Source organism: Phytophthora parasitica (assembly GCF_000247585.1).
Source record: "Phytophthora parasitica INRA-310 unplaced genomic scaffold supercont2.10, whole genome shotgun sequence".
In the NCBI taxonomy this organism is placed as follows: Eukaryota; Oomycota; class Peronosporomycetes; order Peronosporales; family Peronosporaceae; genus Phytophthora; species Phytophthora nicotianae.
This window is the reverse complement of record NW_008648996.1, coordinates 401146-426782: the sequence shown is the minus strand read 5'-3', so window position 1 is coordinate 426782 and position 25637 is coordinate 401146. Positions and strand designations below refer to the sequence as shown.

The 25637-nt window shown below is 48.5% G+C and overlaps 8 protein-coding genes across 12 annotated transcripts; 4 read left to right on the top strand and 4 right to left on the bottom strand.

Moving 5' to 3' along the window:
* Window positions 1-99: 99 nt before the first annotated feature.
* PPTG_06710 (hypothetical protein) lies at window positions 100-1954 on the top strand. 3 transcript variants are annotated; one of them, XM_008900750.1, is made up of 4 exons: window positions 100-330; window positions 470-680; window positions 753-799; window positions 864-1810. In XM_008900750.1, exons 2-4 carry the CDS (start codon window positions 497-499, stop codon window positions 1068-1070), a joined length of 438 nt encoding a protein of 145 aa, XP_008898998.1. In that variant the 5' UTR covers window positions 100-330; window positions 470-496; the 3' UTR covers window positions 1071-1810. The 3 variants fall into 3 exon arrangements, with proteins under 3 accessions (XP_008898998.1, XP_008898999.1, XP_008898997.1); XM_008900751.1 differs by having other exon boundaries at window positions 444-680; XM_008900749.1 differs by having other exon boundaries at window positions 100-680; window positions 864-1954.
* On the bottom strand, window positions 717-2973 carry PPTG_06709. 2 transcript variants are annotated; one of them, XM_008900748.1, is made up of 2 exons: window positions 2376-2973; window positions 717-2324 (listed from the first exon to the last, which is right to left on the bottom strand). In XM_008900748.1, the coding sequence occupies exons 1-2, from the start codon at window positions 2952-2954 to the stop codon at window positions 1338-1340; spliced, it is 1566 nt and encodes a 521-aa protein (XP_008898996.1). In that variant the 5' UTR covers window positions 2955-2973; the 3' UTR covers window positions 717-1337. The 2 variants fall into 2 exon arrangements, with proteins under 2 accessions (XP_008898996.1, XP_008898995.1); XM_008900747.1 differs by having other exon boundaries at window positions 717-2973.
* A 2196-nt stretch (window positions 2974-5169) lies between these two features.
* PPTG_06708 lies at window positions 5170-9220 on the bottom strand. Of its 2 annotated transcripts, XM_008900746.1 has the most exons (3): window positions 7611-9220; window positions 7489-7555; window positions 5170-7399 (listed from the first exon to the last, which is right to left on the bottom strand). In XM_008900746.1, exon 3 carries the CDS (start codon window positions 7182-7184, stop codon window positions 5340-5342), a length of 1845 nt encoding a protein of 614 aa, XP_008898994.1. In that variant the 5' UTR covers window positions 7185-7399; window positions 7489-7555; window positions 7611-9220; the 3' UTR covers window positions 5170-5339. The 2 variants fall into 2 exon arrangements, with proteins under 2 accessions (XP_008898994.1, XP_008898993.1); XM_008900745.1 differs by having other exon boundaries at window positions 7489-9220.
* An 86-nt stretch (window positions 9221-9306) lies between these two features.
* On the top strand, window positions 9307-16998 carry PPTG_06707 (hypothetical protein). Its single transcript, XM_008900744.1, has 2 exons — window positions 9307-11363; window positions 11437-16998. The coding sequence occupies exons 1-2, from the start codon at window positions 9355-9357 to the stop codon at window positions 14327-14329; spliced, it is 4902 nt and encodes a 1633-aa protein (XP_008898992.1). The 5' UTR covers window positions 9307-9354; the 3' UTR covers window positions 14330-16998.
* On the bottom strand, window positions 16559-19428 carry PPTG_06705 (hypothetical protein). Its single transcript, XM_008900743.1, has 2 exons — window positions 19347-19428; window positions 16559-19270 (listed from the first exon to the last, which is right to left on the bottom strand). The coding sequence occupies exons 1-2, from the start codon at window positions 19394-19396 to the stop codon at window positions 17122-17124; spliced, it is 2199 nt and encodes a 732-aa protein (XP_008898991.1). The 5' UTR covers window positions 19397-19428; the 3' UTR covers window positions 16559-17121.
* A 1305-nt stretch (window positions 19429-20733) lies between these two features.
* Window positions 20734-21331, top strand: PPTG_21940 (hypothetical protein). The gene has a single exon (XM_008901108.1). It carries the CDS (start codon window positions 20787-20789, stop codon window positions 21300-21302), a length of 516 nt encoding a protein of 171 aa, XP_008899356.1. The 5' UTR covers window positions 20734-20786; the 3' UTR covers window positions 21303-21331.
* A 253-nt stretch (window positions 21332-21584) lies between these two features.
* PPTG_06704 (hypothetical protein) lies at window positions 21585-23791 on the bottom strand (the record flags this gene model as incomplete). The annotated part of the gene is made up of 1 exon (XM_008900742.1): window positions 21585-23791. The coding sequence occupies one exon, from the start codon at window positions 23789-23791 to the stop codon at window positions 21605-21607; it is 2187 nt and encodes a 728-aa protein (XP_008898990.1). The 3' UTR covers window positions 21585-21604.
* A 676-nt stretch (window positions 23792-24467) lies between these two features.
* PPTG_06703 (hypothetical protein) lies at window positions 24468-25637 on the top strand (the record flags this gene model as incomplete). Its single annotated transcript, XM_008900741.1, has 1 exon — window positions 24468-25637. The coding sequence occupies one exon, from the start codon at window positions 24468-24470 to the stop codon at window positions 25635-25637; it is 1170 nt and encodes a 389-aa protein (XP_008898989.1).

The following is a 25637-nucleotide window of genomic DNA, read 5'->3' as shown; positions in this document are numbered from 1 at the left end:
AGATGATATTTACGTTAGGGTTTGAAAATGTACGGATATCCATTCGTAAAAAACTATTTACATTGTTGGCGCGATATGATTGGCAGAAAGCTTTTGTGTAGCTGCACGATCGTCTGTTTGTAGCCAGCTCAAAACACGCGTGACGTCGGCAGAGTAACCTGAGCCCACTTTTCGCTGGTGTCACCGCTGCTGTGATCTATTCCTATAGCTGCTCGCCGACTTTAGTGCTTGGCTGTAGCGCGCACGCCGTCCCAGCTCCCACCACACGCGAATCGAGAGAAGGAGGGAAAAATAGCCGTCAATCAGCCGCCCCGTCGCTCGGGGTCAGTCGTAAGAAGCCTCCGTTTTTTTCCGCTCCTATTTTAGCGTTGGCCGGCGCGGTGGCGTTCACAATCGAAAACGCAGCACGGCCAGTTGAGCCCTCGTTCTGACCTCTGCTTGAGTGCTGTGTGTCATGTCGCGCTTGAAGGATGTCTACGGAGACCTGCGCAAGGAGATGACTGCGACGTTTGACCGCACGGACATCGTGTCCGTCGTAAGTGGCGGCAAGGCCGGCTACGCGAATCTCAAACACCTCAACGTAGGCTCGCCGGGAAGTGACGTGAGCGATCTAGGAGACACGGCAGATCTGGAGGAGCTACTGGCACAGGGATCCAGTCAAGGGCCGCAGACGCATCCGGGTACGTTACGTATTTTGACTTGCTATGGGCTCAATTTGGTTGAAAAGTAATTATTGTTCTTGTATTAAACAGGTATTATTTGCTGCGCCATCTTCTCGTTCTCAGGCTTCTTCTTGCTGGTAAGGCTTTACTGAATGATCTACGAATTTTTGGCTAAAACTAACATACTTAACTTTCTGGTAGCTCATCGTGGGCTGCATCGTGAGCAGCAACTCGCTATACATTAAGGTTAAACCGCCTCATGGTCAGCCCAAGTCATCGCTGGCAACGAGCATTTTCCTGGCCGCGTTCCTGTATCTGTGTGTCTTCGGCACCAGCATCATGTATTTCCTGCGTGCGCGACGTGCACAGAAGGTGTATCAGCTCTCACTCGACGTGCACGCCGACTAAAGCTGTCAACATCTAGTTAGGGTGCGAGCGAGACAAGCGCTCGCCCAGGTGCACCGAATCTGTAGATTAGCAACGGAGAAACGAGAAACAACCGATAACCACGAGCACAATACAAGCAGCAGCAATATATAGAGCGAGACACGGAGGTTTCGTTCAAACACACGTGACCGAGACACACAGCACCAAAACAGCCACGGGCCATACAGGAGCAATATACACACCCAGACCACGACACGGCGTTGTCCTTCGCAGCGAATACATTACACTTCATTCTCCATGCGCTGGCGTCTGGTCAGTTCCCTCTTCATCTTCTGTAGGTCCATCATAAACGAGTAGCAGGTTCTTCTCATACGCAGCGGCAAGCACTTGCTTGGCGACTTCCACTTTGGCTTTCTTTTTGCTGATGGCGTTGCCAGTAGCGATCTGCTCGCCGTTTAGAAAGCCCGTGCACTTGAACTCGGTGACTTCTTTGTTGGGCGACACGTCTTCAATATCAAAACGGGCTTGGAGACTTCCACGTTGGGTAAGTTGGTTCAGCAAGGGCAACGGTTGGAGCTGTCGCTCCAGCCAACTCACTCGTACAGGATACTGCGGTCCATTGTCGTCTGTCTGATGAGCTTTTGGAGCTTCAGCTTCACTCTTCAACGGCTGGCCACTGGCCTTCGCGCGCTCGAATCTCTCCAAGTATGCCTGATCTTCGGGAGTCAATTTGCCAGCAGCTTCCTTGTCGTGCCAGAGCTTTTCGATTACGATTTTACACGCTTCGTTCTTCACAATTTTCTTAGAAGCACCTAGAACACCAGTCGCGAGCACTTGACCCGTAGCGCCGTTCACAATAGTACACTCGAATTTTGGCTCTTCACCCATGTCAGCGTTGTAGCGAGAGTGAATGTCTACAATAATTCTTTGCTTGATCTTCATGAAGTAGACGTTCAGTCTCGCAGCAGCAAACATGTCGTTTTCTCTTGTAGGTAGCGGAGTAGTGTCAATTCTCTTTTGCACTTCCTCTTTAAGTTGCTCCTCACGTTGTTCCTGCGTCAAGGCCGGTGGTTCTGCCACTGTACTCGCAGTCATGACAGCTTGCAGTTGTTTCGCTCTGATCTCAGATAGCTCCGCTTGTTCTATCGCTTGTTTGCGTTCTGCTGCTTCAATCTCCTTGCGGAGGTTAAGGAATTGCGCCTTATCAGGGTAAAACGTCAACGCCCTGTCAACAACCTCGTTCGCCTCGTTATAGCGATGCTCCATGAGGCGCAACTTGGCCATAGCATACAACGCTTTCGTGGACGTCTCCTCTACGGCCAAAGCCTTGGCTGCATACTCGTTGATAAGCGATAGATCCTTCATCTTGATGCCACAGATCGCGACGTTATTACACAGCGTCACATATCGTTCTTGCATGTCCAGATCGTCCCATTCGGCAGCAGGGACAGTCTTGCCGTAGTACTCACTCTGTTGGTGCTTCAACACGGCCTGGATACTCTTTAAGAAGGCGTTCTTCGCCGCATAATAGTTCTTTTCCTTAAACTTCACCTTCCCGTAGCATTGCGCCGTGTCCGCCTCCTCTAGAAACTCTGGAGGCGTCACGTCGTCCGGGTTCTGTAGCGTCATGGCTGCGAGACGCTCCTGTGCTGCTCGGGAATACCATTCGTCCAGGTCTCGGCCCTGCGCGTGCGAATGCGGCTCAGCGTCCCGCATCTGCAAGAGTGTTTGTCGCACTTGTGGGTCCCAAACCCAGTCCTCGAACGACCGAGACGAGTCCCGCACAAACGTCATAAGCAGCTCCTGGACGCCGCGTAGAGGAAGGAGCGGCTGCAGGAAGTTCTGTGTCTGCTTGTCGCTCGCGCCTAGCACAGTGCGCAACCGCACCATGTCTTCAGATGTCATGATCGCGTATTGTATAAAGTGAAAAAAAAAAAAAATAAAGATCAATGATCCTTTACAAATTAACCTCCCTTATCTAATGCAACCGGAGGAACAACTTTGAATCAGGTATAAAAGGTTGATATGAGGTTGGTGTGGTTCATATTCCTGAAATTTCAGAAATATCTGACGATACACCAGACATTCCAAGGCCTCTACTGTGGCCCTTTCAGAAGCTAATTTCCGGTGAAATAGGCTTAGAATGGACGAGCACGTGATTTCATGTCGATACGTACCATAAATTCCTACCGTAAAAGGCGGCTCCAGTGCGACACCGTTTAGCGGTAATAATCAAGTCATTTAAAAAAAACCTTACGAAGGCTTTTTAAATGACCCGCTTGAGCGACATCCGTCCTCACAACCAGTGGCACGCAATTGTGCAAAGCTCCCGCCTTCCACCACATATCGCACGAGCACACAATGAAGCCCCGCCCTAAAAGCAAGAACAAGGCCAAGCTGAAGGTATATAAACCCGTATCACAAATTGTGGTTTGCAGACTTTTTGGCACTTTCGATTGTAATTCGTACGACTTTTCAAATACTAAATATCAACAAATCGTACTCGAGTACGATTTAGTACAAATCATGCATCATCTTTCCGGCAGCTAGTAGTGCGGTCAAGCATTTAATACACGGCTTAGCACATCGAATACGAATAAGGATCAGTTCAGACAGTGTCATTTTCTGCTAAACCGTGCTGAAAACACGATTTGAGCAACTCCGATTCATGATTTAACACTAAGTACGAACACTAATTAGTGCACTAATTAGCAGAGCAAACTGAATGCAAAGCACAATACCCATTACTTACAGACAACGATGATAAAAGCCGCGTATACTTGCTGGCATCCCACAACAAAGACAGGTGCAGCAACCGATTTCCATTGGCTAAAGTCAACTCAGTGTAATGTATTTTGTTAATAATTTGCTAAAGAGAAAAGCTTTAATATGAAAAAATGCAGTTTTATTGAAGTTAAACTACTGGGTATCTTGGGATGACTTTTACAAAGCTGCGAACAACGCACTCTGAGTCATTCAAAGCCCACTCCCGAATGGCTCGCTTAATTGAAATTAGACGTTTGTCACTGGCTGCGATATAACCTTTACGAAAGCCGGCTAGCCACAAAGCTCGCAGTGTGTTTTTTAAAGGTCCTAGGACTCACGTCTAGAGGCTTGTAAACCGCCGTGCAATTCGCAGATAATGGGCACACGGTTGCATTAGCCTACCGGCTAATAACCTTCTTCCCTTCTTCCGACACGTGACAAACAAAAATTGTCGGCAAGGAGGATAGAAGGTATCAATACGGGGGCCTCAGTGAAGGATATATGAAATTGTGAGGTTTGAGCTTGCGATTAATTCTAGATCGCCAGCAGCGAGCCTGTCAAGTTTTCGGTTGGAAAACCTGCTAGACTATTTCTTTTTTTACGGACCTTTAAATGGCAACAGTGGCAAGAGTTGGATCAAATATCGAGCTCTTTCGCCCATATTTTTGTCAAGGTGGGAAACGTCTTTTCTGTCAGTAGCGCTTGCCTTGTCAATCCTTCTCGGAGATGCCGTTTTCAACACCCATTGCGATCTTCCACTCATGCATATGAAATAAGAGCTAAGTCTGACCGTCTCAGCTTGCGATGACTTTGCGATGATGTAAGACCTACGTTAATAAGACCGGATCCATTAAAATTGCTCACCGTACAAAATCCGTCAAAGTGGCGGGTTCTTACAGACATTGCGGGTTAATAGCTTGTATTCCATAGTACCAGAGCGTGTTGTTGTCTATTGGCCCGCTAGTATCGTGGTGGAGCCTACAGAATAAGGGCTCTACTAACAAATATTTATGTTGTACTATCATTTTCAACTACGTAAGGCCCTCTTCATGAATACATGCAACAGCATGCGCAGCAAGACCAGATTCGACCGCAAGCGATAGGTAACGACATCAAGTCGCGTATTGTCTGTTACTTGTTGCGAAGTACAAGGCTTCTAAAACACATAAAAAATCAAATAGAAGGCCAATTTATCATCATTCAACTACGCACGTGACCGAATCTCTGATATCTATTTCTAATATCTTGAAACGAAGTGTATTCCCAGATAAGTCGAAGACGAACTAGTTTGTCATTTGTGATTTTTTCTGTGATTGCCGGAAAAAAATTTTTGAGTGAAAATCTAAATAGAGGTCTAAAAGCAACTAAATTACCAATAGTGACGTGTTCTCTCCACTCAAATCCAGTGAGCGAACGCGCCAAGTTGCCTCACTGTTGGTAATTTCCATTTTTTTTTATAATGATCCAGGCAAAAAATTATAAATTCCTACGTATGGGAAAAAAGGGGTTCATATTTTATCCACTTTAAGGGTGAATCCCGCTTTGCTCCGCCTGAAGCACGCTGAAGCATTGGTCTGCCCATCCGTGCACTTCACTTATTGGCACGATGAAGTACTCCGCCAAAATGCGGTCAATCTGCCTGTGCAGAGAGAATCCTCGAAACACCGCCTTCACGAAATCCACAGTCGACATTTGGCTTCCTAATTGCTCGACCCACGGTTCGGCGGAGACCAGGACTAAGTTCAAACTAACCTTGGTGTCGACGTTACTGCACGTTTTATCAATGTGCATCATGCGCTCGATCAAAAGCTGATAGATGAAGCATGGCACACGGTAGTCCGCGCTGCCAGCGCGGTGCAGCAGTACTTCCTTTAAATGCTGTACTATATCACAGTCAAGTTCCTTGGATACGTGTTCAGTGATAACCCCATCGGGAAACTCTGCGAGTCGTCTCAATCTCTGCACAACGACAAGCAAGCGCATTCTTTCATTGGGATCAAACTTGCACATGTTCTCCACTAATTGCCATTGATCATCAGAAAATTGAGGCGGACGCTGCGGTAACTCGCCATTTCTCACACGATATTTCACAACCGCGTTGTCAAGTTGGTTACCCCAAGGCAATTTTCCCGTCACCGCTTGAATGATGCACATACCCAAAGAAAATACGTCCGAGGCGTATGACGCTTGTTTTCCTGTCAAACACTCCGGTGCTACCCAACGAACAGCGCCCGAGCGCTCGCCTTGATCCCCAGCACTTTCAAGCGCACTCAATCCAAAATCAGTCAGCTTTGCATCTCCATCGATATTTACAAGGATGTTGTCACACTTCAGGTCTCGGTGCACAATGCCACGCGCGTGTAAATACTCCAGACCAAGGGCTGCTTCGTACAACTTTTGCCATACCTCGGTGGGATGTGCTCGTAAATATTTGTCAAGTGAACCGTTCTTCGCTTCCTCGCAAACAAAGAACGGTGTGCCGATGTGGCAACCACCGAAGAGCTTCACTACATGGGGATGATTTAGACCAAACCACAGCTCAATTTCACGCTGGAACATTTCTTTTTGGTCATGTCTGCCATGCGTAATTATTCGCTTCACGATAACATCCGAGTTGAGCCATTTGGCTCTCGAAACCTCACCAAATCCTCCACGCGCGAAAACAACTTCATCCTCCAGTTCATACCAGCCAATAAACCACTCCGGAAGTGATTCAATAATGGACCCGTCATGTGTTGAGCAGGCCTCGTCGTATGCCTTTTGAATTATTTGGTGCTGGGCCTCTGAGTAGCGTGTATTCTGCAGCTCTCGACGTAGTAATGTTAGCAAACCCTCGGTGTCGGTTGGACGAAGTGTAAGCGTGTTATCAATCTCTGATACGAACACGTTGATCCTTTGTTTGCGAAGGTCCGACCATCGCTTCTCCATTTCGCTGTACATGTGTGCAGGAGCCTCGACCAAGCTCAGTAAGTATTGCATCTGCTTTCGCAAGAAATCTACCGAAAGATCGCTTGCGCAACTTGATGAAAGGCGTTGAATGGGGTTCTTGTACGAGTTCTGCTGCTCAATCGCTCCCTGAATGGTTTCAAGTACAAATAGGACTTCTTCGTAAGTGTGAAATGTGATCGGGTTGCTCCAGCTGAAAAAACGTTGGCATACAGCTTCGAGGTCAGCATACAGTTCTCGGTAGAGATCACTCGTAGATTCGTTAACAGATATTTGCATATCTTGTAGCTTCGAAAGAATTCCGCTGGCAGAAACAAATCTTTCTTGAGGGGCTTGGTCTTGGCTTGCTAGCTCTAGCAGATTTTTCATCCGCAGAACGACAGCGGAAATGTTGCATCGCAGGAGAGATTCATCACACCGCATGTCTTGTACCAGAATATCACATTTTACGCGCAATTCCTCCAATTCTGTGTGGTCTCTGAGTTTCAAGGCAACTGCATGCAAGCAATTCCCAAGAAATAGTACATCTGAAGCAAATGCCTTTGATTCTGACACCGATGGTTCAGAAGAATCCCCTCCGCTCCAATTAAAAGCTCTACTTGACGAGAAGTTTGCAAGCTTCGCATTGCCATCCTTACCTATTAGAATATTTCCCAGTCGAATATCAGTGTGCACAATTCGACGCTCATGCAAGTATTGCAGACCCAGAGCTGCTCCGTATACGTACCGGAAAGCTGTAGCTACGTTCACAAGATTCCATTCCGACCGAGAAGTGATCGTATCCACATACTCTTCTAATGATCCATTAGTCATGTGCTCACAAACAAAGAGATTGTAGCCTTCACGTACCACACCATACAACTTCTGAACGTTTGGATGTCGAAGGCCATACCAACGAGTAGCTTGTTCGTCAAACGACTCGTCTGAACCAGGGACGGACAAGTACAGCTTAATTGCCACTTGTGAATCCAGCCACGTTCCGAGAAAATCACCTCCAATGTTCTTAGTCGATACAAAGTCACCGAATTCAATTTCTGTAGGTGGAATCGACCACTTTGTCGATGTTGCAGTAGCACGGGAGTCAAATGAGCGGAGTTGAGTGTGACTAAGTTTAGAAACAAGAAGTTCCTGGACTTGTCGGTGGCCATGCGTCTTGGCATAATCCAGTGCAGTGTGCTTGAAGTTGTCGACAAGGCTGGAGTCAGCACCGAGAGTCAACAGCTGCTTCACTGTTTTTAAGTCGCCATTAGATGCTGCTAACATGAGTGACGTCTTGCCGCGACCATCTTGTGCGTTTATGTCCGCTCCATGATCTGCCAGCAGTTGAACAACACTCGAGTCAGCGTCTCCCGCTAGGCAAACATGCATGAGTGGCGTCGATCCTTCATTGTCTCGTGCGTTTACGTCGGCGCCGTGATCAAGAAGCACTTCCATGATTCCTGGATCAGGGTCACCTGATTCGCAGGCATGAATTAGTGGGGTCCATCCTTGGTAATCACTTACATTCACGTCCGCCCCGTGATCAAGAAACTGCTCCACAATATCGTCGTCGGCGTTATCAGAACGGCAAATACGCATCAGCGGTGTACTCCCTTGATCCGTCCTGATATTGGGAGCGGCCCCTATTTGCAGCAGCCACGTCGCCAATCGCATGTGGTTATTCGTTACAGCAAACCATAGCGGAGTCCGTCCGTGTACCTCCGGCTCATTAACGCACATACTTCCATGTTGCACTAGCAGCTTCGCGATCCTCATTCGCCCTTCAGATGCAGCGAACCTCAAAGCGGTCGAGCCCCCCATATCCTTTGCATCTATCTGTGCCCCATGCTCCAACAAAAATTTAACCACGCTGTAATGGCCGTGCCAACTTGCTAGTATAAGCGGTGTCCAGCCGTCGATCTCTGTTTGGTTCGCCCTCGCGCCACCGAACTCAACGAGGAGCTTGACGACTTCAAGGCGCCCATCACTAGCGGCGAATCTCAGCGCGGACGAGCCACCTGAGTCTCGAGCGTCCACGTCTGCGCCATGCTCCAGCAAATATCTGACAATGTCGACGTGGCCTCCCTGACTTGCGAAGAGCAGAGGAGTCCATCCACTCCCCTCTGCCACATTGAGATCGGCCCCACCTTGTTCCGTAAGCTCTCGCAGGATATCCAGACACCCTTCACTAGCTGCAAAGCGCACTGCGGGCGAGCCGCCATAGTCTACCGCGTCCACTGCAGCTCCGCGTTCGAGCAGATACCGGACCACGTGCAAGTGTCCGTTCCAACTCGCGAGGATCAGTGGCGTCCACCCGGTGGCGGCATCGCCAGCGTCTACATCGGCGCACTCGCTGCCTTCAACCAATTGTTGCACTGCTGCCAGGTCGCCGCATTCACATGCCGCACGAAGTCGTTCCTCAGCCATAGTCCATAGGTTGTCGAATGCGGACTTGAAGTGATTGACTGTGAAGTGAATGCAGTCAGTTGAAGTGGCTTCCGTAATTACGTCGTAAAAATTTCACGAGTGATGGTCGTTATGTACGCTACACCACTTTAGTCTTGACCGCCAAAAATTGAAAGAACGCTTGGCCAGCGACTCAAGGCTCGGGATCATGGAGGCCTCTGGCGCGGACAACATGCAGACGGAGCTGTCGGCGGATGATTCGGCATCGCAACTGCCTTATCAAGGGCACGCAAGTGCTTCAGCTAACGCGCAGGAGGCAGAGCTCAACGTTATGGACGAAAGGAAGAGACAAGCCTCTCGGCACCCGACGGCGCAGCGAGTGCGCACTGTCCGTTTAACAACGCAGGTGCATCCGGATATGCTGATACCGTATCTGTACGGTGAGCGTGGTGGCCGCAGCATCAACGCGATAGTAAGCGCTACAGGCTGCACCGTCGACTACTGCGCATTGTCGCCCGATGAGCCTGAGCGGTCGCCACAGAGTCACAGCTATGTTATGAACTTCCTGGTGTCGGCTGGATCCAGTGAGATGCTGGAAGATGCCACGAGACAACTAAGGAAGCTGGTGAACAGAGTGCAGGTTCATCTACAGACGAAGGCGAGAAGCATGCCAAAAGAACAAGAGGAGATGGACTTCTACGAGGTGGACACTACTAGAGGACGGCGTGGAATGATATCGCCCAGACTGTCAGGAACTGAAGCTACTGTGGCTGCGATGGAATCGAAGAGAGAGGCCATACTAGACGAGAGGTGGATTAATGGAGAGCCTGATGATGACTGGGACGTGGCTCCGATGCAGAGAGTGTATTATGCCCCGAGAGTTCGTCGAGAGCAGCCGAGATATATGGAAGTTGCTGACTTGGAAGCGGATGAGAAGACTGAGTTTGTGATGACAGGGAGGCGCACTGCTGAAAACTCCGCTGGATCTGAGGCTCCGTATTTGCAGAGAGGACAGTCTCCTCACCACTTTGTTACTCGTCGCAGGATGCGTCGCTATCCTGATCAGTCGCGATGGATGCGAAGAAGTTACCATGCTCAAATGCAGGAAGCAGGGTATGCGATGTATGCAGTTGCACCCCCACAGGGAGGAAATGAACAGACTCAGCGGATTCGACAGCCGCGGCATATTTATCAAGGAGCTGCGAATCGTTTGGCGCATCCAGAGTACAGTCAGTCTTACAATGGCCCAGACTCTGAAAATAATGCCGCGTTTCCTGACGAGACAGCTGATCTCACAAATGAGAACGCAGGCGCAAATGAATCACTGGAATTTGTTGACGTTCCGGAGCTGCACCAACCCGTGCATCGTACGCATCCTCGTCGAAGCCTTAAGCGCCCGATTAGCAAAATGCGGAGCGAGGGGCCACCTCCACCACCTATTTACCGGCAACGAATGCCATATATTTATGACTACGAGTATGATGAAGATGATGAATGGATGACTGAAGACGAGGAAATGGCTGTTGCGTATGGCTATCCTCAACAGTTTCGCCCTGTGGAGATACCTGTTGTACATCGACGACGACGATTTGATAGTGTAAGTTCCCAACAATGGAGTAGTTCTGCTTGTCGCGGACACCCTCAGATGTACAAACGGCGCCGAGTTCAACGAGGTGGCCCCTCGCTTGAGAATGATACAAAGGTTGACCCAGACTTTGAAGCACCAGGTCGCGAGCATGTAATTCCTCCGGGTTCTCGTACAAGAACGTCGCTTATGGGTCAGCTTGACGAAGTTGCACAAAACCCAAGTATGGAGGCGGATACTGGACAAGCAACTAGTGTACAAATTCCCACTGAAGACGGATCGCCGGTGTCGAGTGCGAGTGATGCTAATGCTGACAGCGCTGTAGTGGATGGCGAGAACCACGATGCTCCTGATAATGAGAATGTTGCAATGGAAAAACCTAGTGAAGCACAGATTGACGCCACCCACCAGAAACCAGATAGCCTGGTACAAGACCCTGCGTTAGAACAGAACAACATGAGCTCTACCGGTGGCGTGGCTCAGTCTGCCAATGACAAGACATGGGACGATGAACATCACATAACTGTCGGATCTAACACACAGAGTGAAGTGATGCCGTTGACTCCGATCGAAGAGACGGCTACCGCTGTGTCGCCGCAGAGATCTGTCGCCGGTTCGAGTTCCTTTACAAGGTATTGTGTACACTGGAATTTTCTTACTATCGCTATTGGGTTCTGACACTTTTTGTTTCGCTGATGCAACTAGGAAATCCCCAGAAAGCCGTGTTGCGAGCCCTCCATCTTCTACTACAAACGGAGCCGACAGCAGCGTTCTACTAGAGGTGGAGAGTGCGCATGTCAGAAGGAGTGAGTCAGCTGAAGTAGCCTCCAACGGTCGTGAATGTTCGCCAGAGTATCTGCTACCTGTTGAGACGGCCATAGCTCCTGGGGCTGGCTCTGATGAATTGCAGCATACTCAAGCCACGATTGAGATTTCTCCTCCTGTTGAACATGTCGTGACTGATACCATTCGGATTAATAATCATGTTATTGCATCGTTGGAGCGCGCAAATAAGGTGGAATTGGATTTCACGGTGGCCAAAACGTCATTGTCAGTACAAGAAGACAAGTTTCGTCGACTAGAAAACAGCAGTAAATGCCACCGCAGACTGGAAGTTCTGTGCGGCATCGTGTACGATCTTCAATGTCAACTCAGCTCTCGCTCGTGTGGTATGAAGGAATCTCGCAAGCATGAACTGCTAGAAAAGCTTGATAGCTTCGTGGACACTCTGTTCACAGAAAGCGAGCAGACGCTGGAAGAACGAGTTATTGCGCTACAGACCGGATTGGAGCATGTTCTTGCTGCAAACGCACTCTCATTCTCTAACCCGATTGCTAAAAGCAAGCCAGTAGCATCTAGCGCTCCAAACACCGAGTCTCACGCGACAACCCAGAAGCCCATTGAACAGAATCACGGTAAGAACGATGACACAGTTGGTATGGACTGGGAGGAAGATGGTTGGTTCGAAGAGAGTGCACCTGTTGACCCGGCTAGCGATGATCAAGAAAGTTTTGTGGCACATATCTCTCCAAAGAAAAGCAACTTGAAATTCGAAGGTGATTTTCTGGCGGTCAAGCTGGAAGAAGGAGCTTCTCCGCGCTGGCCTCGAGAACTACCACCATTTGTTTGGTCTCTTTTGGCTCGCGTGATCTCTTCTGACCCGCAATCGTACGTTATGAGAGCGACGCATAAGCGACTTATGGACGAAATTGCAAAGGGCGATCCGTACTACTATCTGCACCCGACGATCATAGCCAAGGAAACCGATACGTCTTCGCCATTGCCGTCATCGCCCTCTCCGCCGTGTGAATTCGGATGTCGAGGCGCCTCAGCGCTGAAATGGGAACGCAAACTGGTGTCGCAGATCAGTTCGCGCATGAAATCCTTTGACAACGTGGCGTACTCTTTGGCCCGTAGCAGTGGAGGCAAGGAGGTCCTGAATCGCAAGAAGATGAACTCGATTATCCGAAAGTTGCATCTTGTAGCGATGCAATTGCACTCTTTGGTGTCGCATTTGTATTGTGTTAAGGGTCAAGCGACGTGTAAAGAGGTTGACTCGCTACCGGTTGCGTTGAACAATTCTCACTTCGAGAGGAAGATGGGCGTGTACAAGTCAAGACTCAAGCTGGTGGTGCCGCACAAGTACCAGCAACAGACTCAGCAGCAGACCGGCGCAAGTGAACCGGCCGAAGAGCTACTGCGAGACACATACGAGTTCTTCCCCGAGCTGCTTCTTTGCGTTGATATCTGGGGATACAATTATCGTGAGAGTCAGGCCAAGCGTCACAACAGTAAGAGCTTACTGGGTGACCAACTTACTGGTTCTGGGGCACTCTTCCCGCTCGGTTTCTTCCGTCGAGTGGAGAGTCTAGCGTTTGACTTTGAGCACGATAGCAACGGTCTGCTGCGTTGTATTTGTGACGAACTGCTAAACATCGTGTGTCTGTGGAACGATTTCAAGTGGACAGACAATCTGGAGACTGTGGCATTGGATCGAGTGATATCTTTCGAGACAGATGTGACGGGTAGTATTGTTAAGATTCTGGAGCTTTATGCGCACCACCTTCAAGCGCTCTGGGCAGTACGCTTGTTGGATGAACCTGAGCAGCTCCGAAGCGTCCACTTAACGCAGTTCAACGCGTACTACAGTGACGGAAGTCAAGGTAGTTTGAACACGACTGTCGATGCTCGGTCACAAGCAGCGAAGAATCCGGGCGATGGGGTTAATCCTGATAGGAATACTATTGATCGGTTGGTGGCAGACGAAATCGTTGAACAGCGCCTTGCCGAGGAGTATTGGAACCGCAAGGTCACAGCGCTGTCTGTTCACAATCCAGACAATGACGCTATGGACGTGGACGACACCGACGCTCAGGTTTTGAGTGCCGAGACGATTTCTTCATGGGACCAGCAAACAATGGTGTCTTATTTATTGCGCTGGAGCGATGTGTATGCGATTCGTAGCGACGTGAACGCGCTCTCTGCTGTCACTAACCACATGCTGAAGCACGAAGTGCAGAAGCACAGGTTTATGAGTGGCGATGGGAGTAGCGAACCAATTGGAAGTAAGGCAGCGGTGGATTCGGCCACGAGGCATCTTCTTGCAGCTGTGAGTCGCGCGCAAATGTTGATCCGGGACGCTTTGATTGGGTCTGAAAAGCTCGCGCTCCACTCTGCATCCAACCAGCTTCCGGATGAGCGAAAACACTCGAATAGTGCTGAAACAAGCGAGGCAAGCGGGGCAGCTCAGGACACATGCTCTGTCAGCAATAAGGCTTCCGAAGATACGTCGTCTGCCGCACACACCGACGCTGTCGCGGATGCTGAATCGTCTTTGAATGTCGAGGAATCGTGCGTAGACAGCAACACCAAGGAAGATGCAAACTTAGAAGCGAGTAGACCCCAAGAACAGCCTGAGCTGAAGGACCTGATTCAGTTGCTGGCGGTCACGAAGCAGGACATGCAGGAGCTTTGTGGCCACCGACCGCGGTCTGCTCGCATGCGCGAAAAGGTGCAGACGCAATCAGTGCAACTAGCGCGACAAACGGTCGAGATTTTTCGCAATATCCGGAACATGTACGAGTCACAGCGTCGATGATGACGCTAGATCTATCATCTTCGCATGCCGCTATAACTACTACGCATCCAGCGATCGAAACAGTATCATGAGCTTTGTCGTGTAGCGCTCGTCTCCCAGCGGGTCCCAAGTGTTCTCGTCTCTTCCATACAAAACATTCTCTGCAAGCACAACAGTGTTGTTACTCTGAAACAGCGGAGAGCCACTCAAAGTTACTGCATCCCAAACGTCTGTGGCAATCCAAGCCGGTACCTCAGTCAGCAAAGTGAACTCCAGCGCCAAGTACGAGACGTGGAAGTGTGTGCAATGGATTTTTCGAAAATGCTAAGTATGTCGGACCTACTTCACGGTTAAAATAAAACGTCATCTTCGCTACTATTCTAGGAATTAACTCGGCAGGATAGACACGGGGGTTGAAGGGGGTAGTTATCCTTCTGCATCTTCAATAGCGTTGCCTTATAGTACGCTTGGACCATGTATCGTGTGGCTCCCAGCTCTGTGCCAAGTCCCCAAGCCCACGTTATCCATCGCAGCTACGAAAGCGACAGTCGTGACTCGCTTACTCGCCGTCAATACGCGTTCCTATGGATGTTCATGGTGCTCCTTCACGCGCTGTGCTCGACCTTCTTGATCTGTTCCGCTAAACTATACTGGCTTATGGAAAATGAATACCTCGACTATTTTGCTGGTCTGCTTGCTTCAGAACGAGATCGACATTTTCGCGTTGTAGGCACTACATTAGGTATTCTCGGGGCAATTCATGGGCTGCAGATGCTTTGTCACCTCAAAGCTGCAACATTTGCTCGAAGATTACGCGTCAGGCCATTGAATGTAGGATCAGCCATGGAAACACTCTTGAAACTCGTTGTAAAATCCTTTACTCGACTTGGATATCGTTGGGGATTGTTACGAAATGCTGGGAGGCGAACTGGATGTTCGCATAGTTTACGCGAATGTGACCAAAGTAACGAGCATTTCACTCGAATGTTTGCTCTTCGTAAGACTTTGGAGATCGCAACGCAAGTCCCGAACGGATATCTGTACAGCACGCTAGTGGCTCGATCTTGGATCAATCACGCGAAAGTGGCGCTGATAGTGACAAACTGCTGGTCTGCTTTCATAATCCACCAAATGCTGCTTAAAAGTGATCCTGATGGTCGGCAGGTTGCTCCTCCATTGACAAAATCCCGTACATCGATACGCTTGTTGGCAGTCACAGTGGATGCAGCACTAGCGACAGCAACGGCTATCATTCTACCAACCGCTATCTTTATGCCGTATGCCTTACAGTTCGATGTTAAGAACCTCAGTTTTCCCTATACAATGCTCTATGGAGACACAGCATTCCCTAACCTAGTGTTAGAGAATCGAGCGTTTTTCTTCATGTCCTGGGCGAACTCAACGATGAAGTTTGTACCTCATCTAAGTGTGTTTATGTGTCTGGAAGCAATAGCTGCCATGCTTCATTCCTCAGACTTACCTGACACAACCACGACAACAAAACGATCTCTTCCAGAACCACGAGTTGTCAGATCGAGTATCAGGCGATCTATCATCGCGCTAGCATCATACCGTGCGTTTTTGCGGGCTTCTGGGCGCGTTCAGAACTCAGCAAGAATTTTATTTCGAGTGCATCGCGTCACGATCCCAATGCTCTTACTGATTACTGGAGGTATCGTACTTGGCCTGCATCTTTCGTCACAGTATGGAGCTGTAGCTGGAGACGTAGCAAAAATGGAGAGCCTGTGTATGCAGCGTATGCATCCATGGCTTGCGTCAAATTTTAGCTGCGCAGTGGTAAGGTACAATTGCTACAAGGAAGGAGTAACGAGTCCGTCTGTAGAGGTGTTAGGCTGGTTGGAACGTGAAGCAGTGCGCAAGATCATATTCATGCATTGTTCAGCGTTTACTATGCCACCGATCATTCGCGAATTTTCCTCTCTTATGGGCGTCGAGCTCTGGAACGCAACACTTGTGGATTGGGCTGAAGAAGCTGCTGTATCGGCTGAGTTGCATCCTATGATGCTCTTTGCGCTCTTCATATACGTTAATATGACGGGTATCCCACCTGGAATTCTACAAACTCCGCTACCCATACAACTGACGGATCTGGAATTTAGTCATACAAATCTCACGACAATTCCAGAATCCGTTGTAGAACCCTGGAACGGTATGGAAATCATGTTCATTGAGCACTCACAAATAAACCCATTTCCGAGTGTACTCATGCAACTTCCGGTTCTGAGCGATATCTCGCTTATCGACAACGAGATAGAAACAATACCCGACGATGTGTTCCTGAATGGAGCCTCAAGTTATTTCTACAGCGTCGCGCTGTCTAAGAATCCACTACGAAAACTACCTCAAGGTCAAAACTTAAATTTTGATATATCGTACTTAGGACTGGAGTTCACTCTGCTGACAGAGGTGCCTGACTGGATTACCACGAATGTTTGGGATGCTGTGTCTTTGGGTGGTTCTCCACTGTGTCAAATGAAAAGAAATGTCGAGCTCGCTGATAACGTTTTGTGTGGAGAAGATGAGAACGCTTGGGACCCGCTTGGAGGCGAACGCTATCCCATAAAGCTTGTTGAACCCTTTCGATCACTCGATGCGTAGTACATTTGGACATATTATCATGCAGGATAACCCGTACCGTACCATCTTGAAAAAAAAAACAAACAGAAAAAACACTTTTCCTTGATAAAAAAAGTTCCATTTATCGTGTACGTAGCACAGGCTCTTTTTCTTGTATGGTCTCGCGAATAGTTCCTTGTGTCCGACCCCAGCCAAACTGCATAATTCAGTCACCTCTACTTTTCAGATCCCGCGAGAACTTCAGGAGTGATACGCAGTAGCTCCAAAGTGTCGAGTCCTGTGGACAAGATTGTATGGAACCACTTGTTTGAGTGCTGACCTTCATACGGAGACAGCATTTTTGCGACGTTACGATTAGCATTCTGCAGACTCGCACGCAGTTCCTTCATGGTCGGGTCCTCTGAAGCTGTTTCGCCATTATTCTCCGGTACGAATGCCGAATTCTCTTCAATTACGCTTGGCTTCTTGAAAGTTGCTGTATCTTCCTCGACAAATACCAGCGCCTCGTTGGTTAGTCTGCACAAACGACTCGCTAGGCATGTCACCCGCCAGTCATCATGCAAATTTTCTCCAAACTCTGGTCTCGTCTCGGTCGCTCTTTCAACAGCAGACTTCGATAACTCTAACCGATCATACAGACCCACCATCGCTGCATCCATCTCTGCTATGCGCTCAGCTTTATCCTTATCAGACTGCTCGCGAAGCTGAGCTTTCTGTTCCAGTGAAGTAGAATCTTCAGCGTCCGTCGTCTTAACAACATCTCTCAAGGTTACAGTAGTCGGGCGTCTGAAGCCTCTTTGAGCAGGTAATCTCATCGTAGTCCTTCCAACCTCTTTAGGTTCTACAGACTCCGCGTCCGTAGAATCCTGTACGTCTTCATTCGGCGCAGCTATCGTAGTTGTAACCTCAGAAACCTCGCCTTGTGAGTCTTCAGCATAATCAGCAAGGAATTCGTCGGGAAGATCAACCCCATCTGACTCAGAGTCTAACTCCTGTCCTTTACAAAGTTCCAGCGACGCCCACCACTCCGTGGGGCGCTTTCTTCGATCCATCCAGCGAGCCAACATCATTTTGTAGACTATATCCACCACTGCTCCTAAACAGCCTTTAATCTTCTTCTCTAAAGCGCCAATATCCTCAATTCTCATGCATTCAAACCCAGAAGTGCCTAGTCGAGACGCTCGCCACACGCGATCTACGTCACGTAACTTGTACCCAATCTCCGCTAACACATCGCGACGTGGTATTCGTCTATTGTGTCTTTTTGCCTGATCATCAAACGAAAACTGCGGTAAGAAATCCTGGTACTGTTCTCGACGGTCGAAACCGAACACTTCTCGTCCACTTTCTCTCCATTTATCCAGATGAACCAGCAATTCGGGCGTCCACTCGTAACTTTCCTTCAGTAAATAGTCCTCTGACGTAGCAGAATTGCGATCTAGTCCCAATCGAGCTCTCAATTCCACATCATCGTTAAGAATCCCACTCGTTGCCTTCTCCGAAATGATTGCAGCATTCACATTCGACACGTTACAGTGCATCGCCACCGAGTATAAATGTAATATCAACAAGTGGAAATGTCTAGCAGCTCGACGTGCAAATGACAGCGTCACACGCAGCTGGTTCCATCCGTATCGTGTCCTTACAAACGCGTCCCGGTTGTTCCGTAACGCGGCCGATCTCTTGTTTAACGCTCGGAAATGCGGCGTCATACTCGCTGTAATGGTCGTTAATTGCTGCGACGCCGTAATTTGCCAACATGTATCTAAATAATCCGGTGGAGGCTGATACAATACTTGCAAATAAAAGAACGGGTTGGTCTCCTTCAACGTCTTCATGACGTGGTGCATCGCTGTTTTTAGCGGCTTCTTCTCTTCTTCTATGGCAGCCACGTCCGCCACAGAATCGTACAGTGCCCATAGGATCATTGGTATCCATTGGTGTCTAGCTGGGAGCTCTTGTTGCTCTTTGAGAACCCGTCGACGCTCGGCTATGATGGAAGTTGCCCTTTTCATGAGGTTTGGGAGTCTTTTGACCACTTTTTGGGTACGTCGAGCCAATGGTTTCCTGCGGTTTGAGAGTTTGGTCAACAGCTTGTCGGTTCGTTTGCCTAGACTTGTAACGTTAGATAATTCCACGCTTTCTCCGTCCATTTCGGCGCCGAAAAGGGTCTGGAAATGGGTCATTTGCTCCACTGCGACGCAGATCCGGCTAAGTTCATCAGATCTAGATTTGTGTGTCTTATAGCGCTTTAACTGGAGTTTTAGTGAGCGTTGGAGTGAGCTGAAAGAGTCGTTTACATCCGCGTATTGGTGGAGATGTTGAGCAACGATTCGTTGAGTGGATGCGTCGTTCTCGCGCTTCCTGGAGGGAATAGAAGGCATGTTAGGGTATCAGAGCGTAGAGGAGCGTATTGTGGGTGTAGTGAAGGGCAATGTACCGCTTCTTGTGGCGTATGGACGGCTCTCGACGATGCCTTATTGAGCTCATTCGGTCCTAAATGGTTTTTGCTTAAATGGCGTTGCTAATTTCATACTTTAGGCAGTTCTTTTAATTTCGACACCTCACCTTTTTTTCGGACTTACTTTCGGCTGAACTGTTAATTTCGTCACATCTCATTCGAAATTAACCAGGCTGGATATTTTTCAGCGGGAAAAAGCATTAATTTTTTTTCCCTATGAAATACAGTAGTAATCCCTAGAAATAGATAACTAACTCCCTCATCAGCAATAAATATGCGGTTCCCTTTAACCAGTCACTTACAAACCCATGATATTATTCCCTCTCACCCCTAAATGGAATACATTTGACGTCAAATATTTCTATTCTGGGGCGCGAAACAGTCATAACTGCACAAGAGCATTATTGCTGTCACGTCCGATCCAAATGTTAAACCGATGAAGCCTATTCTTTTGACTATTTTGGACGTGATTCGAGTTTTAGGGTCACGGAGAAGTGCTCAACCTTCACTCTAATTGCACACCTGTGACGACAACACCCTCGCCACTCCTCGAAACCCGACTGGCAAGTACCTGGTCTCGTGCCGCGATTTTGTGGCCAACTGCGAGACCGGAAGTGGCTCCAGTGCTTTCGTGCGCATCAATAGCTTCCAGATCGTTGTATGAGGAAGACCGTAGATTCTGTGAACCCATGAACCTAGCTCTGTATTGTACAAACTAGGGATGTGAACATGGTGCTAGTTTTTTTTTATTTTTTACAGCAGTCGTTGGGTATTGGTGAGTGTGATGTGGACTGGCTGGGCTAGAGAGGAGGGTATCTAGGTGTGGTGCGGCAAAACTGGCAATAGGAGAGCAAAACAGGGTGAATCGCCGGTAACGAGCTACATTAATCGTATATTTTGTGTCCTGTTCCAAGCTGAAGGTACTCGGATCCATTTTTGTGGTACATTTGCGGATAGAAATACCCTTAGACAGAAATAAATTTGCGGCTCCAACGCTATAACTACCGAGGGGACTGTCTGTAATCCTTCCAGCCGCCGTTGTTCCCTTCGCCTCATCACCCCGAGTATCATCCTTTGGAACTGTCGGAGGTGCAAACGTGACGCGAGCATTCGCTTACTAGCGCAGTACATAAGAAACGTATTGCACTATCAGCAAAACTTCGACAGATCCTGGCGTGACGCAGATCATAGGATTCATGCATTGAAGTTCGAGGAGTAGTGTGGCAAATTATCAGCTCAAAACTTCTTTGCACCTCCACGGATGATACTCGACTCGATTCTCAAGTGATGGAGCGACGAGAACTGATGTTCTCCTTCTCCAATCCGTCTCGGTGGCTCAGTCAGCAAAGTCATATCTTCCCTCTAGCCGCACTTCCATCGAATCCCCTGTAACGCAAACTCCGATGTAGAGAGCATCGAATGTGGGTGCGAGGAATGCTTTTGCACCTTCGATCGGCGCGAAATAATACTCCCTTCTGCGAAGTGCAGCAAAGCACGGCGCGAAAGAAATTACCCTCTCCTGCCTCATGGATCAAGTCGGGTGGTCACTTTTGTCGATGGCTCGCCTCCCCGTTGACTTCGATATGCTCATTCTCACTTTGGAATTTCCTCCGACCAGCACACAAGCCTCACCATGGACGCCTGCAGCCAACCTCTCACCATCCTCACCGACAAGTCTGCGCTCTCCGTCCAGAAGACAACCACCTCCAACGCGAAAAGCACGAATGCCAAGCTCCACCAGAAAGTGCACGCCGCGACGCCCCTTTCCAACCAAGAGAGCGAAGGATCAACGACCGTGAAAAAGGAAGCGTTGGCGAAGCAGTTCATTGCGTCGCAAGCTACGATCGTCATGGCCCAGCCACGTCGTTGAGGTCCAACTGCTGGAAATTCGGCATGGAAGCTAAGCGCGAACCAGCACCAGTACATTTCTTCTAAGCAGCAAATAAAAGTTGTTTGATGCGCCTGTGAGAGTCTAACTAATGCAGTTCGCGTTATGATGAGGATCCAAGAACTTGCAATACTAACATAATATTCACCAGTATGCAGATGCGCCCCTGAATCATACTTCGGTAGGGTACTCCCGCTACATGTATGATACCTAAAGACTGGTGTAATAAACTATAATATATTTTCTGTCGTGAGACCCCTGTCATCTATTCGAGTTGAGCGTCAAGTAGCTACATAAACATTGTAATTGCGAAGAGCTCATTACATTAACCAAGGTTTTTCTATTCGATTTACAACAACACAGTAACGTTCAGTTGCCACATGTCAGACCACGTAAAAGTTTCCGGGCACACAAGTCTTGCTGTATCCTTGACCGTGTTACCTTCCACCTCATACACGTACACATTCGTGAAGCGAGCGCGGACGAGTTTAATCATCGCAACGGCTACAAGATCCTTCGACTTCGCCAGAAATTTACCATTGACAATAACATACCCGGAGCAGTACACTCCGTCCGCAGACGCGAACTTCATCCCTTTGAAGTACACATAATTCTTATAGTCGGAAATAACACCAAAGCGCGTCTGAAGCTCAGCGCCGGTCGAGATCTCGAAGTTAGTCAAAGTGCCTTTAAGCGTCAGTGCTGTCTTCTCATTCGCTGACTGGCTCTTGCTTTGACTCGATCTTTGATGAACAGGCTCAGGGTAGAAATACCGATAGATTTTACGTAGTATGGCATAGCAAATAATTAGTCCCAGCAAGCTGATCTTCGGGAAAAAAGAAGCAGCGAGGAAAGTACCATCCTTTTTAGGAATCTGGAACGTGGACCAAAAATCTAGTGGAGACATGTCGTTGACACTCGAGGATACGTCAGCCTTACCGAGATGGAAAACACTGTCAGAGTACGTTATAATCTTGTTGAGAATAGGCGGTGATATCTTTATGAAGCTTAGTCTGTGCTTGTGGATGATTTCAAACAGAAATATCGCAATAGCGGGATCGATCCGTTCACGAATGACCCAACTTAGAAATGCCACAATACCCAGATAAACAACGAGAACGTCGGCATGAACGAGCTCTTTATGGACGTGAACAATCTCGTTTCCGGATAATTTTGCAGCGTTTGATAGCGCAAATTCGTACAGAGTCCAGAATGAATTTACGTACCACGAGATCATCACTAAAAATCCACGGGAGACGAGAGTTGTAGTCGATACCGCTGCAAATGGAGCTCCAATCCAAATTTTCCCAACGCGAATATTCTGATAAGTCACGAGTAGAAGGATAATGAGGGAATACACCGTCTGCATCCCGAAAACAAGGTGAATCCCGTGTACCCAGGCCCAGGAATCGGCGATAATAGTCTCTCCATACCATTCCCACCGCGTCAACATACTCTTTGTATCTGCGGCATCCAGTAACGAGTACATGGAGTGAGTGTTCGACTGGACTTCACCGTCATAAAAGCCTCGATTTCGAGCCGTAAACAGACTTGTTACAGGCTGGGTGAGCGGGTCTGGTGGTATAGTTCGGAGCTCAAGATGACTGTCATTGGTTATTCCTATGAAGTCGAAGATCTCGAATTCTAGAGATCGCTGGAAAGGATACGTTGGTGCTACCATGTAAAACTGCTCTACACTGGCTGCATTCATGGCGTTGATGACCGAAAGCATGCCTAGCAGAGCTGGGCCGTTCTTATTCAAGTCTGGTACATCGTAGTCTTGCACCGACAACGATACCGTGACTAAATACAAATCGCTGGAATTATCATGTGATCGAACTAAGTCAAAAATGCGCACAACCGAGGGATCTCCCGACACAAGAGCTGTGAAACTGCAGTCTACCACCACGACAACGAGCTCCAGATCTGCAAGAACGCTGGTGTTGTAGCTGGTATCGAGCACCATCTCCAAGTAACTGTGGGTCAAGAAATTGAAATTGTAAATTTCAGAATTGAAGAGAGGAACCTCGGAGCAGTTTTCAATAGAAGTCTTGGTCTCCGACTCGAGAAATATTGTGTAATTTCGAGGTGTGGTATCACCATCTAAAAGGCTCTGAACTAGCCGACTGTCTCGGATATGACCGCCTCCAAGATAGTCAGCAATGAGAGATGCAGTAAGACTCCCAAAGGACTCGGTGGGGCTTGCTGTAGAACGTAAGACTTCGATCGTACGCCAGGTCGCTAACATAGAAATCTCTATATACTGACATGCGGCAGCAACCACCACAAGGCGACGGATGAGGTGGAATAGCTGCCATTTCGTAAACCTTCCCTTTGATTTAGTTTTTCTGAGATTAAAACTCCACGGCGTACGCTGTCGATTTGGTTGAGACTCGTCTGGTACGACATACTGCTTTCCACGACTGAATAGTGCCGAGCGAAGCGATCGGTGAGGAGGAGAATTCACCTCTGGCTTCATTTGCATCTTTGTCGTTGACGATCCCCAGAAGTTTAGCTGGCTATCCGCTCGCTTCATTTCGACTCCTGAGTACGGAACGGGGTGACAGGAAGAACGCTCCAAATGAGAGTATTATGTCGTTGTAGACTGAGAATTGCTCGGTGACAATCTATTATTGCTTCTGTCGGCGTTGACGAAACGGAAAACTACTAAAACTCTACGTGAAGTGATTCATGGTTACTGTCAATTCCTGGCCAAAATCTTGTGGCCATGATCTGAAACCAGTTGTTCCGAAATGTTTGAACCAGCTAGATGGCTATCTTTTTTGGTTGTTGGTTCAGGGAAATCATGAAGGAAACGTAAGGTTCGAGTTACTGTAGGTGATCATACAACAAGATGCCGGAGCGCGTGCTACATGTATCATGCATGGCATACGGTCAAACGACCAAACGCCCAATCGACGATGATTCTTGTTCCTAATGCTTTGGTGATCGTAAACAGAAGAAGAACTGTTCAGGCTTTTTTATTCTGCATTGTTACTGTTTTTCTGTAGTTTAGTGAGGAGTCTATACATGCAGGTGTATATATTTGTGTTTTGTAGGCAGTGTGGAATACAACATGACAATCCAGCAAAGCTCCTTTGTGTAATGGCTCTGCGCGAAATCGGAGTCCGGATGCATTACAGTATCGCCTCACCCTGACTCCATTTTCATTTCGTGTCATGGGGTCACACCGAGCTTCGCGGTTTTTCACAATGCAGATATTAACCGCCGCGGTTGTTGCGCTAGCTGCTTATATCTCCGTTACGTCGGCAGCGAAATGCTACCCTAAACAGGCAGCTCCTGCCGCTACGACATCACCGGCCGTCGACTTCCCTGCTAACGAAAATACAATCGTGACGGATTCCTCGAACCAACAAACACCCACGCGATTGGCGACGGTGGCACCGGAATCTGGTGACAAAGGAGCCACTGAATCACCTCCAACTCAAGGCTCAACTGATGGAACTAGCAGTACAACAACGGACTCTCTTCCGTCACAAGGTACAATGGAACAATTGACTGGATCGCTTCCTTCAACGGAGGGATCAACTGACGAGACCCCAGCGACGTCTGGAAATTCGACAAAAGAGCATGCTAGCTTTGGCGACATTACCTCAGGAAATGACAAGTGCGTCGTTGGCGACCCGAACGCATACATCACCAAGTCTGATGTCGATTGGGTCTGGACGGAGAGGATGTCCAAGAACGTCCCCGACTTCAAGAACAACATCTTTGATCAGCTTGTAAATAACAAGGGGAAACTCAGGTACTGCGTGCGTTGGGACAGCACCAACAAGCTCTCGAAAACGGTGGCAGCCAAGTTTGAAGCAATGCTGAATCGCCAATTCAAGGCTTGGAACGAGTGGGTTATCGGGTACGGCTGCTGGCCCTTTGAAACGATCGAGGTGAAGATTGTCGGCTGGGCGACGCGCGATACTTCTCTGTTCGACTGGAGTGATGACTCTCTCGGTACGATATATACGACGGAAAAAGACCCCGATGGTGTTCCGCAATGCCCAGACGCTTGTTACAAGCACAAGGGCTTCGCTGCGAATGCCGACACTAGCGCATGCGAAGGAGAACCATTCGATATGTCGCTATGGCCTACCTTGGGTCAAGGTGGTGGAGCCGGTGGTGACTGGGGTCAACGTGTCGATGAAGAATCTATGATTTCAACCATTGATCAGGAACAGTCGATAATTGTGGCTCACGAAATCGGTCACGGCTTCGGACTCCCCGATTTCTATGAACATACTGATCAGCCAAACGAGGATTTTCCTGCATGCATTATGAAGGCAGGCTCTTCACCAACGGTAACCCCCGGTGACGGCTGGATGCTGCGTCGCGTCTTCGAACACATCAGGACCCGTTACAATTTTTAG

Bases quoted from the DNA above. Each gene is read 5' to 3' on its own strand.
- PPTG_06708 (XM_008900745.1), bottom strand. From the start codon at position 7,184: ATGCGGTGTGATGAATCTCTCCTGCGATGCAACATTTCCGCTGTCGTT.
- PPTG_06705 (XM_008900743.1), bottom strand. From the start codon at position 19,396: ATGAGCTCAATAAGGCATCGTCGAGAGCCGTCCATACGCCACAAGAAG. The intron at 19,271-19,346 runs GTACATTGCCCT...TATTCCCTCCAG, and splicing joins TCCATACGCCACAAGAAGCG to GAAGCGCGAGAACGACGCAT.
- PPTG_06709 (XM_008900747.1), bottom strand. From the start codon at position 2,954: ATGACATCTGAAGACATGGTGCGGTTGCGCACTGTGCTAGGCGCGAGC.
- PPTG_06710 (XM_008900749.1), top strand. From the start codon at position 455: ATGTCGCGCTTGAAGGATGTCTACGGAGACCTGCGCAAGGAGATGACT. The intron at 681-752 runs GTACGTTACGTA...TGTATTAAACAG, and splicing joins AGGGCCGCAGACGCATCCGG to GTATTATTTGCTGCGCCATC. The intron at 800-863 runs GTAAGGCTTTAC...ACTTTCTGGTAG, and splicing joins TCTCAGGCTTCTTCTTGCTG to CTCATCGTGGGCTGCATCGT.
- PPTG_21940 (XM_008901108.1), top strand. From the start codon at position 20,787: ATGTGGGTGCGAGGAATGCTTTTGCACCTTCGATCGGCGCGAAATAAT.
- PPTG_06707 (XM_008900744.1), top strand. From the start codon at position 9,355: ATGGAGGCCTCTGGCGCGGACAACATGCAGACGGAGCTGTCGGCGGAT. The intron at 11,364-11,436 runs GTATTGTGTACA...TGATGCAACTAG, and splicing joins GGTTCGAGTTCCTTTACAAG to GAAATCCCCAGAAAGCCGTG.